The sequence below is a fragment of the Gastrolobium bilobum genome, unplaced genomic scaffold (genome assembly GCF_033153095.1).
Source record: "Gastrolobium bilobum isolate Gb01-03AN ecotype WA unplaced genomic scaffold, APGP_CSIRO_Gbil_v1 utg17648, whole genome shotgun sequence".
In the NCBI taxonomy this organism is placed as follows: domain Eukaryota; kingdom Viridiplantae; phylum Streptophyta; class Magnoliopsida; order Fabales; family Fabaceae; genus Gastrolobium; species Gastrolobium bilobum.
Window position 1 is genome coordinate 478296 of NW_026898409.1, and position 16072 is coordinate 494367.

The 16072-nt window shown below is 32.2% G+C and overlaps 1 protein-coding gene across 3 annotated transcripts; it reads right to left on the minus strand.

Annotated features, from left to right (window-relative positions):
* Window positions 1–1214: 1214 nt before the first annotated feature.
* On the minus strand, window positions 1215–3931 carry LOC133315910 ((+)-neomenthol dehydrogenase-like). Of its 3 annotated transcripts, none has more exons than XM_061517594.1 (5): window positions 3895–3931; window positions 3524–3770; window positions 3207–3266; window positions 2285–2455; window positions 1215–1592 (listed from the first exon to the last, which is right to left on the minus strand). In XM_061517594.1, the coding sequence occupies exons 1-5, from the start codon at window positions 3912–3914 to the stop codon at window positions 1215–1217; spliced, it is 876 nt and encodes a 291-aa protein (XP_061373578.1). In that variant the 5' UTR covers window positions 3915–3931. The 3 variants fall into 3 exon arrangements, with proteins under 3 accessions (XP_061373578.1, XP_061373577.1, XP_061373576.1); XM_061517593.1 differs by having other exon boundaries at window positions 3204–3266; XM_061517592.1 differs by having other exon boundaries at window positions 3201–3266.
* Window positions 3932–16072: the final 12141 nt, after the last annotated feature.

Below are 16072 nucleotides of genomic sequence, written 5' to 3' on the forward strand. Positions count from 1 at the left end.
ACTGACATGTGGCTGAGAGTGTACCGCGTCTTGGGAATAAGATGTGATTGCCAGGGTATCACGTTCCAGTGGTCTTGGGAATAGGACGTGATTGCCAGGGTATCACGTTCCAGTGGTCAAGAACAAATGCAAAGGACGCGGTTGCTAAAGTGTCACGTCCTAAAGTGATTCTCACAGTACCGCGTCGTTATGCATTATATAGGTAATATGTTTGACCAAGAAATTATTCCGGTAAAATTTTATGAAAATGACACTACTAAGTTCAAAATGCCCAGCCAAGATCAATCTGTTTGCTTGGAGATAGACGCAATTTTGAATTTCGTATTTCTGAATGATAGTATTAGTTGTATTTTGAACGTGTAACAAATTATCTTTCCGTAGTTTGTTTTCATACGGTGTAACAATGAAGTCTACGTATAGGCACCAGCATAATGAATTTGATCAAGTAGGTCTTTCACTAAATCTATTAATATTTGCTTCACAACTTGTTCATGGCTAATTGTAAATCGAGAGTGATGTGAATTACTTAAAAAATTTAAATATTATAAAAAGGGGCAGGTTATATTTACAAATTTTTTTGTTTACAAACTCTTACAAACTACACTAAGTATGACCGGTCATACTTTAATCATGCAGTATGCGACAAATTGTACTTAGTGTAATTTGCAAAAAAAAAAAATTTAAACAGATCCTATCCCTTATAAGAATATTGAAGCAACCACTATAACCTATTGAGATACTAAGAAGCAGCCACTAAAGTCTCATCCACACCTAGAAACATATTTATATTTACTCAAAAACAAAAAATAACAGAAACATATGCAAAACAGTTACTGCACCCAATTTCCCTACAACAATCCCCCACCTAAATTCCAATAAGGGCCACAAAAGCATATTTTTGTTGCTTTGCCAGTGAACAAAACCCGTTTGTATATTGGCATCAATAACCTCATAATTTTATGTTATATTTAATATTTTACTAATAAACAAGTGAAAACAGATACTATAAATTTATTTGCAATTGAGACAACTCATGCCCAAGTATTTTTATTAATACTACTCAAATAACATTGTTCAGCACCTTTCAAAATAAAAGTTTTCAATCATAATAAAGTTTACAAATATAATTAATACAAACACACATTAAGTCTGTAGATATATAGGAATGTTATCTGGTGCTCTTATAACTTTGCTAATACAAATATGACTTTTGATCAAAATGGTGCCACTTCACTTCGTTCGAAAAAGAGGCCAGAGGGACCGCCATTAGGTAGCAAAGCCAACCTTACAACACTTTCAGCACCTTCCTCAACACTCAAAATGCCAATATTGTAGTTTAAATCTGTCTTCACAAAACCAGGGGTAACAGCATTGATGTAAAAAGTTGGGTATTTCTTGGCAAGAGTCCTTGTGTAGGCATTCAAAGCAGCTTTTGAGACTGAATATCCAGGTGCAAAAGTAGGCCAGCCTTTGGTTTCTACTAAACCCTCTTTAAAATCTTCTAGGAACTGATTCAAAACCTCATCCAATTTTTCCTCTGTAAGGCTTTCAACATCACTTAGGACTCCTTTAGCCCATCCATTTGATATTAACTGCATCAATATGAGTAACAAACGTTATGCCCAATCTCCTAACAACTAACTTATTACAATGATTAAAGAAACCATATAAATTTTAGGTTAGTTGGATTGACATACTTCACCTGTTCACCAGCTGACCAATTTATAGGGGAAAAAAAAAGAGAATTTTTTTTTCCCTATAAATTGTTTTAGTATGAAGGGGAACATTGGCACAAAGGTTAGTGTTATTGCCACGTGACCTTCATATAATGAGCATCTTACAAATGTAACCTAAGGCTATTTACTATATAATCTTTTTCTATAAATTGTTTATAGTATTGAACACATGGATTCAGTCCATGTCATAACTCTGTTGCAAATGCTAGCTAAGGCTGTAACTATATCTGACCAAATTGCCATTTCTTTTTTAAAATAGTAACAAACAAATTGAGGCTGAGTTACGAGAAGCTGTTAGGTTGCTCCTAGGTTGCTCCTTTATGACTAGAAGTTATGATTTCGAGTCTGGAATAGCCTCTTTGCAAAAAAATACAAGGATAAAGTTGTGCACAATCAACGCTCATCTCTACTCTAAAAAAGTCGGGATGCATTGGGGTTTGTCCTTTGGTCTTTATAGTATCAAACACACTGCTCCAAGTTCAACAAAAACTGGCTTCCTGATTGACATTCTAGACAAAGAAACACAAGTTTATTCTAGGATCACAAACCTCCAAATTCCCGAGTTCGGATGAAACATTAACAATCCTTGGTGAGTCTGAAAACTTTAGAAGGGGAATAAGTGCTTCACAAATGTCTTTGGCACCATAGTAGTTTGCTCTAAATCCTGCTGCTACAGATTCATCAGTTAAAGTCATGAATTTACTCCAATCACCTATTTCCTGCATTCAATGAGATGAAACTTAACACTCTGTTTACTTAGTATATATTATATGCAAGTATCTTCCAATACAACCAAAACCAATGCTCTTTACAATACGTCCTTCACAACACCTAAAATTAACTCCTATTTAAAGAAAGAACACATAAAATACTCAAATGTTTATCCATTATAAACTGAGAGTTTTTAATGGCAATTTTTCCAAAAAATATATGAAACTAATATGGATAAAACAATTAAGTCGGGTTCTAGATGCATAAACAGTTCTCTGTTCACTTGGGAAATCTTTTAAGGCTCCACACACAAATCTGTATTTTCTTTTACCCCCTTTTAGTGAAGGAGAGAAGATCAATGGCCAGTGTAACAAAACTGGGCAGCATAGGTAGGATTGGGAAACTAATTTCAGATTCTAAATATCATTAGAGATGAAAAGCTCTAGGATATAGCATCATAAGGCTATTATACCACTTGTTAGGCTGATAGACAGAGCTAATGGGAGGAGAGACCACGATCCATGAGCTAAGTAAGCAACAACGTTAATTTGACTTAGACACCACAATCAACCCAAAACCTTAATGCATTAGGTTCACGGATACTTCCACTTATACAGTGCTCATTCTTAATCTATGTGAAACTTTACTCATTAACATAAATTCATGGGCAAGAAATTATTCTCAAACTAATTTAAAATAAAACTGCCTCAGCTTTTGGGTTAAAAACATGAAAGGGAAAAAATAAATTCATACCACAACACCTGCAGCAGCCAGAGCCTCCTCGTCTATATTTGCTCCAAAAATTCCAGCATTGTTTACCTAGACATAGTTCCAAGTTTAATCAAATGTTTCCGGTCATTCAAGATGAACTAGAAACCATAGTTCAGAACTGGAAAAAATTGTGGATGTTATTCCAAAGAAGAAGCACAAAATGAAGGCTACTTGAAGAATCAGGAATGCATCATAATAAGAAAAAAAGAAAAGTTGGTATTATTTATGTTATTCCATCTACCCTTACAAATGTTCATGATAAGAATAGAAACACAAAAAAGCAAAAACCAAGAGAATTTTCTAACCAGGATATCAAGTTTTCCATATTGGGTCCTGATGAAATCTTCAAGTGATACTATACTTGCAGGATCAGTGACATCAAGTTGATGAAAAACAACATGGCCAGGTAGACCAAGCTCTTTGAGTTTCTCAACAGCTTCAAGACCCCTCTTGTCATCTCTTGCTGTTAGCACCACATTGATCCCATTAGAAGCCAATTGCTTGCATATTCCAAATCCTAGCCCTTTGTTTGCTCCTGTGACAACTGCATACCTAGAAAGCAAGCATTTCAAAGTCAAACACAGTGGGTTTAAACACTTTAGATTTTGCACTTTGATCAAAAGCTGTCATGGAAAGAGAAGGACATGCAGATGATGAAAGTTGAAGAAATCATAACCTTTTTGAAGCTTCAGACATTGTTTATTAGAGAGAATTCAGGACACTTCTTTGAGGAGGAAATGAAATAGATATCTTGTTTTTATACTTCGTGCAGAGTGAGTCTGATGACTTTTAAGATCACTAGCTATTCGATCAGCAATGAGCACTGCATCGCTCATTTTATTATTACTTTCTTCAAAACCTTGGACTTTTTCCGATAATATGTTAAAATTATAGGAATTCTCTTTTTTCACATCAGATCAGACATTATTTCTCGTGTCGTAGACACAACAAGTAATAGGGTCCTATTTGTTAAAAGAAAAAAAGAAAGTACGAATTTTGATGCCTCACATGAGAAAACAATTATATAAAAAAATAATTTTCTAAAAATTAATTATATACCTTTACTTAATAATTTAATCTTTTAAGAGAGTTAATTCAAGACGTGGTATATTTTGATTGGTATTCTTCCATTTTGAAATGAATATAATGAAATTTCTTACAACATAATAAATGAAAATGTTGGTTGGTGACATTGCAGTATATTCAGAATTTTTAAATGAGAAAATGTTTATGTATTTATTGCAAAAATATATTTTATGCCATACTCATAAAAAGATGAATGAATTCTATGGTAAAAACAAAAGAGAAAAACGATTAGTAGAACTCACTCATTTTAATTTGAATGTAGTAGATAAATTTTGTCTACAGTAAGAACAGAAACATTAAATCATTTGTAAATATGTCTTAACCTTGTGCTATTTTCATCAACATCAACACCGTCAATATATCTATTTCAAGTTATTTGGAGTCTGAAGTTGATGAATCTAAATTGAAAAAAAGAAAATCTTAAAAAAATATATAATAATAATAAAAATAATAATTAAAAATACAATAACAATAAGAAGGAAGAAGTAAATTAGAGATGAAAATAATAAATATAGTAAAAATGATTAAAAATAGTTATCAATAATACATAAAAAAAATGGATCTACCCCTCCATAATATTAATAGTTTGTTTTTTCTCCACTTTGTACTGAGACATTCAATTAATCTATTTTTAATTCCATTAAGTTTTGATTCACTGCTTTTTCTTAAGTAAGCTTCGGCTCACTTTTTCCTCTCTTTGTGTTAGTGTTATGCTTTTGCTAACAAACATTAATTAGCATTTTAAGGGTCTTCAACTAATATTTCCAAACCAGTTTAATTTATGTTCTCTTGTTTTTTCAGCTACCAATATTATTTCTATATTTCATCAATAGAAAAAGTATTTGTCTTCAACTTGTGTCATTTCACTTTCACAAAGAGGTGAGATCAACACCTTTATTTTATTTTTACCACTCTCTCTCCCGTGATTTATCTATTTCTCTGACTTAAAATGACATGACTTTACATCCTTTAAAATAACACACACCTCTTTCTTCATCAAATATCTCAATTTCTTATCTTATTCACCCTTATATCAGTTATATGATCACATATCCACCTTAACATCCTCAATTTTTTATTACTCTCATTTTATCTTCATGTTTCTTAAGAGTCAGCTAACTTTAAATTCTTTATAACATTGCAGGCCTACTATTTATATCTTTCAGCACTTTTTGCGATCCTACAAAAAAATTCGATGCACTATGTCATTTCATGCTCAATTAAACAGAAAAATATTTTTGCAGTTACTGTAGATAAGTTAATTGTATTTACTGCAGATAAATTATCTGCATTTACTTTCAAAATGACGTCGTTTTGGAATTGAAATATTAAAAAATTATAACTATAATAACCCTGAAATAAATTGAAATTATAAAAATATCATGATTTTCGCTCCAAAACGATATCGTATTGGGCTTACTGCAGATAATTTATCTGCGGTGACCGCAAAAAAAGCCAACCCTTAATTATATGAATTACATTTTTATCAATCTCTCATCTCTTTTACAATTTTGGACCCAAATATAAGTAAGTAATGTTTTTACGTTTTTTAAAAAATTATTCAAATATCATAATTTTTTTAACATTTTTTAATAAAAAATAATTTTTCTAACGACTCTTTCACATTAGTGTTCTGGTCTTACACGTTAGATATTTACAATTATTATAGTTAAAGAAAATCACAAATTAAATATATGAATACCGAATACGTACCTAAAATATCTTAATTTTCATTCTTGCATGTGACTTGCACAATATTATAAACAAATCAATCGTTATTTGTGAGTTTTCTTATTGTAGGCTCCTTCAATTTTTTAAACAGAGGTTGACATACAAAAAAAAAACTAGGGCTCTGTTTGATTATTGTTTTTAAAAATAGTTTTTTAGTTTTCAAAACAAAAAAATTAAAAAAGTCGTTTGGTAGCACTTGTTTTGTAAAAAATGTTTTGAAAACTATAACTGTTTTTTTGTTTTTAGAATCAAATTTAGAGAACATGTGTGAGTTGTTTTTGTTTTCTGTTTTGGTTTTTAACTTTCAAAAAGAAAAAAATATAGAAAACAACTGTCTCCATAACTATTTTTCAAAACAGTTTTAAGAACAAAAAAACCAAAACACAATCAAACAGGCCCAACATTTCCATTCAAACAAGTTACTTGTTTTGTTGTTTTAAAATATTTTCAGCGCCATAAAAATTTTTCTTGGTTTGGGATTGATAGCAGTGTTGAGAAAATCGGCCCGACCCGGCCAGTCGGACCAGAAACTGGCCCATCAACCGGTCCAGTTTTTGCAACGGACTGGATATGTCATTGACCCGGTGAACCGGTTGTGAACCGCGGTTCAACCGGTATTAACTGTCGAACCGATGGACCGGTTTTATTGCCCAAACCGGTTTTGGAAAAAATAATTCCAAAGTTGGAACCGCTGGGATTCAAACTCGAGTCTCATGAGTATACCCAACAACAACTTATCACTGGACTGAATTCGTTTGTCGGTTAAAATGCACCATTTAATATATATATATATATATATATATATATATATATATATATATATATATATATATATATATATCATTTAATAGAATTATTTAAAAATTGCATTTAGTGGAAATCGAACCCTTGTTGTGAAGATATAAATTGTAGTATATATCACTAAGCTACATTTGGTTCTTGGTTCACTTGCACCATTTAAAATATTTATTATATAATTAAGTATAAAATATAAATTTATATACATATCCGGTTCATGCGGTTGAACCAGTGGCCCACTGACCCAGTACCTCGACGAGTCAATCACCGGTCCGAGTTTAATAACATTAATTGATAGTACTAGTTATTTACGTGGTTACCCTTAAAACCTCTACACTCTTGGTTTTAAGGCAATTTAGGCATTTAGCGTTACACTTAATATATAGAATCTTATATGGAAAAAATGTTTACTCTTTTAAATGACACAACTTATATCCTTTCACTCTCACAAAGAAGTAGGACCCACATCTTTATTTTTTTTTGTCAACTCTCTCTCTTCCTTTATCTATCTCTTAAAATGACACAACTTTACATCATTTAAAATGACACACACTTTTTCCATCTTATATATATATATATATATATATATATATATATATATATATATATATAGTGGCGGAGCTAGGAAATTTTTTTTATGTCCGCACATTTAGTGGCGGGGTTCGGGGATAGCACCCCCGAAATTTTTTTTTGTAAAAAAAATTTAAATCAACGCTTGAACCCGCTTATAATCTAATTGCTTCTATAACAAGCTGCATGCAATAGTTTGACCAATTATTTTCCTTCCTAAATCTTAACAATCCTCCAAAACAAATATGAGAATATATTCCAGTACATCCATACATAATCATTCTATTTTATAGTTGTGAATAAAAAAGTCAACACTACCTATACAGAAGGCAAGCAAAATCACAGTGAAGGCCTCGTATCTAGATATTAACTTATTTGAGAATGTCAGACCTGCAATCAATTCTCTCTTTTTATAAAAATGAAAAAGGAAACAAATGATAAAGAGAGCATAAGAATGGGTACGTGACAGGGGAGGAACAATAAGTTTTCTCTCTAATCAATTTGCGTTGCTATGTTGTTTTAATCATCTCCGTACGTTGCTAACTAATATAAGAATAAATATCATTTTTGGTCCCTAATAAAAAATTCGGTCCCCACTTTAGTTCATTATAAAAAAAAAATTAGTCACCTGATCCCTACGAAATTCAAAATGGACCCATTTTGGTCTCTTTGAGGGACTAATGTAGGTCTTTTTTGAATTTTTGAGGGACCACGATTTTAACTAAATTGATCAACTTTAAATTTTTTAGGGACCTCGAGACTAATTTTTTTTTGTAAGAGACTAAAATGGGGACCATGTTTTTTGTTAGGGACTTAAAAGGGTATTTATTCCTAATATATATATTGAACCAAGAGACAAATAAGGATCTGCAACCAAGAAAGAAAGAAAAAAAAACTGAAATAAATTTTTTTATGACCGCACGGCATTTGCCCGCAAGTGGGTCTGCCACTATATATATATATATATATATATATATATATATATATATATATATATATATATATATATATATATAAAAGGTAGGATCCTCTGATACCGGTGTCAAATTTGAAGTTTGACACCTCATATGAGAGTCATTAGATAAAAAAAAATCAACGACTCTAATTTCTAAGCATGCGACACCATTGATCTTTTTTGATCTAAGGGCTCTCAGATGAGGTGTCAAATGATCCTACCTCTCTCTCTCTCTATATATATATATATATATATATATATATGGTAAAATCATTTCTGCATCCGCTTTACGTACAACAACAACAGGTGTATGGTTATAATTTCCCTTATTTAATGTTTTCATCTTTTGTATGGTTATGATTCCCTGCATTTAGTGTTTTCATTTATATATATGGCAATTATTTGATTGCTGCACGTACAACAGCTGTAGAGATGTAAACCCCTATATGTATATATATATATATAGGGCTTATCGTTTCTTAAGCTGCTTGAGATAATTTTATCTCTGGCTATTAAATCATAACCGTACAAAGATGGATCAATGGTGATAAAGGAAGAGAGAGAAAAAGAGAATCATAACCATTCAAATGTGAATCAATTAATATAAGAAAACAAATAAATAAAACGACGTAGTTTTTGGGTAGCCAGATATAAACTTATCTCAAGCTGCTTGAGAAATGTTTTTCCCATATATATATATATATATATATATATATATATAAGAATAGGATCCGTTTACAAATTTTTTTTGGCAAATTACACTAAGTACGACCGGTCGTACACTGCATGATTAAAGTATGATCGGTCGTACTTAGTTTAGTTTGTAAGGGTTTGTAAACAAAAAAGTTTGTAAATACAACCTGCCATATATATATATATATATATATATATATATATATATATATATATATATATATAGAAAAATATTTCTACAGCCACTTTAGATAAGGTTGTCTACAACTATCCTTTTTCCACTAAGTACCACCGGTCGTACTTAGTTATAACAATAAAATTGTTCTTTTTTTCTCTTTCCTCAGACATTGTCGGCTGACGTGGCGGAGAGAGATTCAATTTTAATGTACGACCGGTCGTACTTAATGAAAAAAAGGATAGTTGTAGACAACCTTATCTAAAGTTGCTGCAGAAATATTTTCTCTATATATATATATATATATATATATATATATATATATATATATATATATATGGGGTAATACTTCTCTTATGTTGCATAAGAGAAGTATTATCTCATGCTCAAACAATAGTTAGGTGAGAGAAAAAAAATCTTGTGTGATCCATTTGAAAAATGTGAGTGTAGGAAAAAATAATTTTTTTTATGTAACATAAGAAAAATAATTCCTTTTAATATATAAAGTTTATCGTCTAATAGAAATTAAACAATTGTGGGTTCTGAGCCCGCTATCTTTTAAAGAAAAGTAGCTATTCAAACTTGCATTGGTCATTCATTGTTTTCTTCAAAACCTTGGACTTTTTAGATGGAGAAAGTTAACCAAATCAACAAGAAAAACTAAATACATGGAAGGGACATGTCCAAGAAGCACCCGTACCAATAAATCATTGCTTAAAATTCTTTTAAATGATTAGTGATCATGTGACGAATTATAAAAAAAATTTGTTGATTGGTTTAAATTTTGGGAAGAGTCTCTGATGCACATTTTCTCTCACTGCTCATTTAAAAATCATGTCTTCTTCTCTTAGTGCTGTTTTATATTACAGTGTCATATCTCGCGGCTGAAAACGATAGAGTCTTAAATCATTCTTCTTTACTTTGGAGGCTTTTTATCACTATAGCTTTTTTTTAATAATTAATTGTTAAATTGATCCTATTTATAAACTATTTCAAAAATTTAACTTCTCCAAAAAACATAACACCAATCTGCCCTATTTGACCGTTGACCATGAAGCCTACCCAGGTACACCCCTACCTACCCGGGTATATTTTAAATTTTTTTACCTACCCGGGTACACCCCTCCCTACCGGATATATTTCTTGAATCTGAAAAATGTTTGAATTATTTACCCGAGTAGGAAGGGGTGTACCCGCGTAAATAATCATAACCTGTTAAGTGGTGAAAGACAACACAGATGTTTTGTTGCATTCAGTTTCTGTCTCAAAAGCTAAGTAAGAAAACATTCGCTCTGCGCCCTCTTTAAGAATCGTTTCCCTCATTGATTTTTCTTCTGGTAATCTTTTGAACTCAACTACGCGAATCGTTTTTTTGTTCTTTCTTTGAATCTTGATTCTGTGTGGTGCAGTGCACGGACAGGCAGAGTGTTCTTGTAATCTTCTGGTGTGTTGGAGGAAGCTTGAGCCCGAGGTGAGTGTTCTTTTTTTGTTCTTTTTACTTTTTACTTTTAATTTTAATTTTGTCAACAATAAAAACCCCAAGCAGAGATGGACGTTTGGAAAGTGTTTGTGACATTGTTTATGCTTTTTCTTTCATTTCATTTGTGTTTTCTATTTGTGTACCCACTCATCAAAGACAAATCATTATTTACCCGGGTACACCCCTCCCTACCCGGGTAAATAATTCAAACATTTTTCAGATTCAAGAAATATACCGGGTAAGGAGAGGTGTACTCGGGTAGGTAAAAAATTTCAAAATATACCCGGTAGATAGGAGTGTACCCGAGTAGGCTTCATGGTCAACGGTCAAACAAGAGCAGATTTGTGTTATGTTTTCTGAAGAGGTTAAATTTTTGAAATAGTTTACAAATAGGGTCAATTTGATAATTAATTATTAAAAAAAGATTATAGTGGTCAAAAAGCCATCTTATCCAACTTTAATAAAGGATATCTTGAGTTCTTAGTACAAAATACTGAAAATATTTCCTCTACCCACAAGTAAGTTTGTTGATTTTAAGAATAAGCCGGTGTTTGGAAAATAGTTTGTAAATTATGATTTGTGAACTAGCAGAAAACTTTTGTTTTTCTTTCTTTTTTTAACTTTTAGTCAAATCACAATTTGAGATCAAAATAATGTTTATACATAACCTAATTAAAATCCTATCCAACATGTTGATTTGAATTTGAGGGAAAAATGCACCCTTTTTTTTCGGTAAACAAAATGCACCTTTTTTTTTTTTTTTTTGATAAATAAAATGCACCCTTTTAAACTGGGGTTAGGGTTGCAAACCGTCACCAGAACTTCCTATAAGGCCTCATAATTAATTAGCACTATCATCCGATCCCCAAACCTACTTGTTTGAATAGATATTTAATGCCTCTGTTTACAAAATCAAAGAATTATGCAACAAGCAAACTCTCAGTCAACTATATACTATGAACAATTAAGATACAAGAAGAAAAAAATAACTAGGATGGTTATGGTACGTATTCGGTATTCATATATTTGATTTGTGATTTTTTAATAATTTTGGTCTATATTAATTATAAATAACTAAACTCTAAAAGGAAAATATGCAATATATCAACATTTGAGAAAAGTTTTATTTTCATGTTTAAACAACTTTTCTATAATATGAAAATGCCTTTATTAAAAGCACAAAAATTTTAACCAAAAGAATAAGTTTCTAGTAGTTTTTTTTTTTAAATAATAATAATAATATCATAACAAAATATTATGTTAAAATTTTTTATTTAATTAAGAAAGGGTCCAAAGTAGGGCTTTTTGACCACTATAGCCTTTTTTTAATAATTAATTACCAAATTGACCCTATTTGTAAACTATTTCAAAAATTTAACCTCTCCAGAAAACATAACACCAATCTGCCCCTGTTTGACCGTTGAACATGAAGCCTACCCGGGTACACTCCTACCTACCGGGTATATTTTGAAATTGTTTACCTACCCGGGTACACCTCTCCCTACCCGGGTATATTTCTTGAATCTGAAAAATGTTTGAATTATTTACCCGGGTAGGGAGGGCTGTACCCGGGTAAATAATGATTTGTCTTTGATGAGTGATTGATACAAACTCGGGTTGCACAAATGGAAAACACAAATGAAATGAAAGAAAAAGCAGAAACAATGTCACAAACACTTCCCAAACGTCATCTCTGCTTGGGGTTTTTATTGTTGACAAAATTAAAATTAAAAGTAAAAAGAACAAAAAAAGAACACTCACCCTGGGCTCAAGCTTCCTCCAACACACCAAAAGATTACAAGAACACTCTGCCTGTCCCGTGCACTGCACCACACAGAATCAAGATTCAAAGAAAGAACAAAAAAACGATTCGCGTAGTTGAGTTCAAAAGATTACCAGAAGAAAAATCGATGAGGGAAACAGTTCTTGAAGAGGGCGCAGAGCGAGTGTTTTCTTACTTAGCTTTTGAGATGGAAACTGAATGCAACAAAACATTTGTGTTGTCCTTCACCACTCAACAAAACATCCTCGTGTATATGTGCTCCAAAAATTCCTGCATTGTTTACCTAGACATAGTTCAAAGTTTTATCAAATGTTTCCGGTCATTCAAGATGAACTACAAACCATAGTTCACAACTGGAAAAAATTATGAATGTTATCCCAAAAAAGAAGCACAAAATGAAGGCTACTTGAAGAATCAGGAATGCATCATAATAAGATAAAATAAAATAAAATAAATTGTTAGTATTATTTATGTTATTCCATCTTAAACCCACCTCGGACTAGCCAGCCGTGTGTAAGGTAAATTTTAGATAGAGTTATTAGTATGGATATTAGGTAGTTTAAATATTAATATTAGCTGTATTTTATTGTTAGTATAGGATAAATATGCCTTTATGCAATATACAAAATAATAGTTTAATTAAAGAATAAGTTTTGAAAAAAATGAATTTTGTTAGTCTTTTGCATAAAAAATATAAACAATAATAATACTTTAATTTTTATGTTTGTACAGGTAGAAAAGGGAAAGAATACTGAATTCGATGGCAACCAACGTTGGCTGTGGGACCCGCTGAGGAAAAAGAAAAGATGATGGAAGACTAGTGCTATAAATGAGATTGGAAGCGGAGCTTATGTCACTTTTTTGTCAATTTTTTTAGCTTTAGGGTGTGTTTGGTTGGAGGATTTTGATGAAAAAGATGGGGAAATGTGAAGTGGGATTATATGGTGACTATGTTTGGTTGAACGATTTTGGAAATTTGGCTACGTAAATGAAATAGCTATGAAACTGAGTTGCATATGTATCTGTTTTCAAATAGCCGGCGAAAGATGCCCTTTTCGGAGGTGATATTGTGCTATTGCTACCTATTTAGTCACAGTGTTTAATAACCAATTGACGAGCGTACCCTTTCCCATTGCAGAGTTTAGAGTTGTCATTATCCAAAGACCAAGACTTGGCAAGAGGCAGACAGAAACATGCAAACGAATTGGATGTGCACAAGCTTGTCTTCGCCATCTTCTTCATTGTGGTCTGAAACCCAAAAGAACCATTACTGAGAACGAAGGTTGGTCACTGTGGGAGGTAACTCGGAGGTACCCATTTTGATTTCGGCTGTGTTTTTCGATTTGTTCCACAAAAAGTTTGCGTTTTTTCCTTCATCCATGGTGTTAGATTTTAATTGAGTAAATTGCATGTAGGTGAAAAAGGTTTGGCAGGTGTTGAACTTGAGATTTCTCCTTCACATTTGAGATAACAGAAAATCGTTAGTGTTGTTATCACATCGCGTTTCTGGTTAGAGTATATTTATAGCGTCTAGAAGCAACGGTCACCGACAGAGCCTGCACTTAGTCTTTGGTGTTTGCCGTCAACTTCTTCCACAGCCTCTCCGGTAACTATGTTACTTAATCGTATAGCTTCTCCCAGTTTTTTTCCCCTCTTGCAAAAGACAACTGATATGAAAAAGATTATCTTATTCTTTTTGTCACATGCAGTACCACTTTTTCTTTTCTTCTTTTCTTAAATAAAACAAATAAATAAGGACTTGTGATACTTCAGTTCTGTCATTTTTTTATTCAAGAATTTTAGATACAAATAGCATCATATTTCAGCAGTCGGTAAAATGGTTCATTTGTTTGACCCCTCGTTTTCAATGTCTTGAAATTGTCTGACAGTGTTCCAAATACTACACAAAAAGAAGAGAGTCTTCATATTTGTGTTTTTTTAAAAATTTGAATGATTTGGCTAAAGAGCTGACTGATTATTCTCCTTCCCCTCATGATGAAAAACCATAATGTGTTTGCCTTTTTCTGAATTAAGATAAGAAAATCATTTACCCAGTGGAGGTGCTTAATGACTAAGGTGGGAAAAATAAAAAATTAAAAAAGGGAAGCATGACTTCAGTGTCCAAAAAAGAATATTTATTTTGGGGCAGTTAAACATATGCATGAAGAATGTTGGAAGCCCACATCACACTCCTTGAATGTTCAAAGCAAAATGATGTTTATGACAAATTCCATTTTATGATTCAATTATGAATCTTTTCTAGGCGAGTTTGAAGAGCAGTTTCACATATTATGAAAATTTTGCCTCAAGTTGACGGTAGAACTTCAGGGGTCATAAAGACAATGGATCCCTTCTCCTCTTTTTTGTTTAAAAAATGTAAGAGTTTAGAATAAAAGGAAAACAGGGCATGCCAGTTACAACAAAAATTTCTTGAATTGTATCGAGTCCTTAATAAATCTAGTAGACCATAGATGAAAAGATACATTATTCGAGGGTTTGACTAAGTTGAAACAGAAAAAGGATATCAAGTTTTAATTGCATGCCTGTGTATGTGGAATCAACAAACAACTAACGATCTCTAGTATGCTCACCCAAGAATTTGCAAGTCAGATGGCTGTATTTGCCTGTATTTGCAAGTCAGATGGCTGTACCGATTTCCAACTCATTGGGGACTGCTTATTTGAATCTTCCAATCCATGTCAGGTTTGAGTAATAGCATTGGATATATACTTCCTGGTATATGCATATGTCCATTATATGTTTCTGCTAAGAGGTGTTGATAAGCCTTCAATAATGTGCTTAACTTGATTTATTAATTCTTTGGTTTGACAGTGCATGGGTGATGGTACGAAGGATGCACTGTCATACAATGTGGACTGCTTTGGAGTCATTGAAGGCTTTAGTTTATTTGTATCTTGAAAAAATTTCAATCAGATTGACAGCATTGCCTCCAAAGGATGATGACAATAGACAGCCAGACCATAATGCAGAGGACATCAGATTGATGCATTTTGGCAACTGTGTTATGGGTGTGTTGAAAATAGAAATTAAATTTGAATTACAGTTACTTAGAGATAGGAATGATTTGTTTGTTAACAGAATTTATTCTGATTGATTTGTTGATTATCATTAGGATTACTGTTAGGTTGTTAGAATAGTTTCCTATTTTTATGTATTTGATTGTTGAGTCTCTTATATAAATATCCCTCATTTAAGAGGTGAAAACAGTGAAATAGAAATATACTTTTTCCAGAACTCATATTCTGACAGGGTGAATGTTTATAATTTCAATACTATGCACAATCTTTATCCTCCAATCCTGTAATGGCCCAAAATACATCTTCTCCCATTGATTTTCTATCAAGAATCTTACCATTTACATCTATTACGTAAGCATCAACAACTTTGTCTGCTGCCATGCCAATTGGTCCGACTTGTCATTTGTGTCTTCTCGGCAGCCATCACCATATGGGTGTGGAATCAACTGAATTTATTTATGTTAAACATGCATCTTTCTCACAAGGCACCTACTTAGTTGAAAAATAAGTTGTCTTTTCACCTTCAGTGGCATTTTCAGTTAATC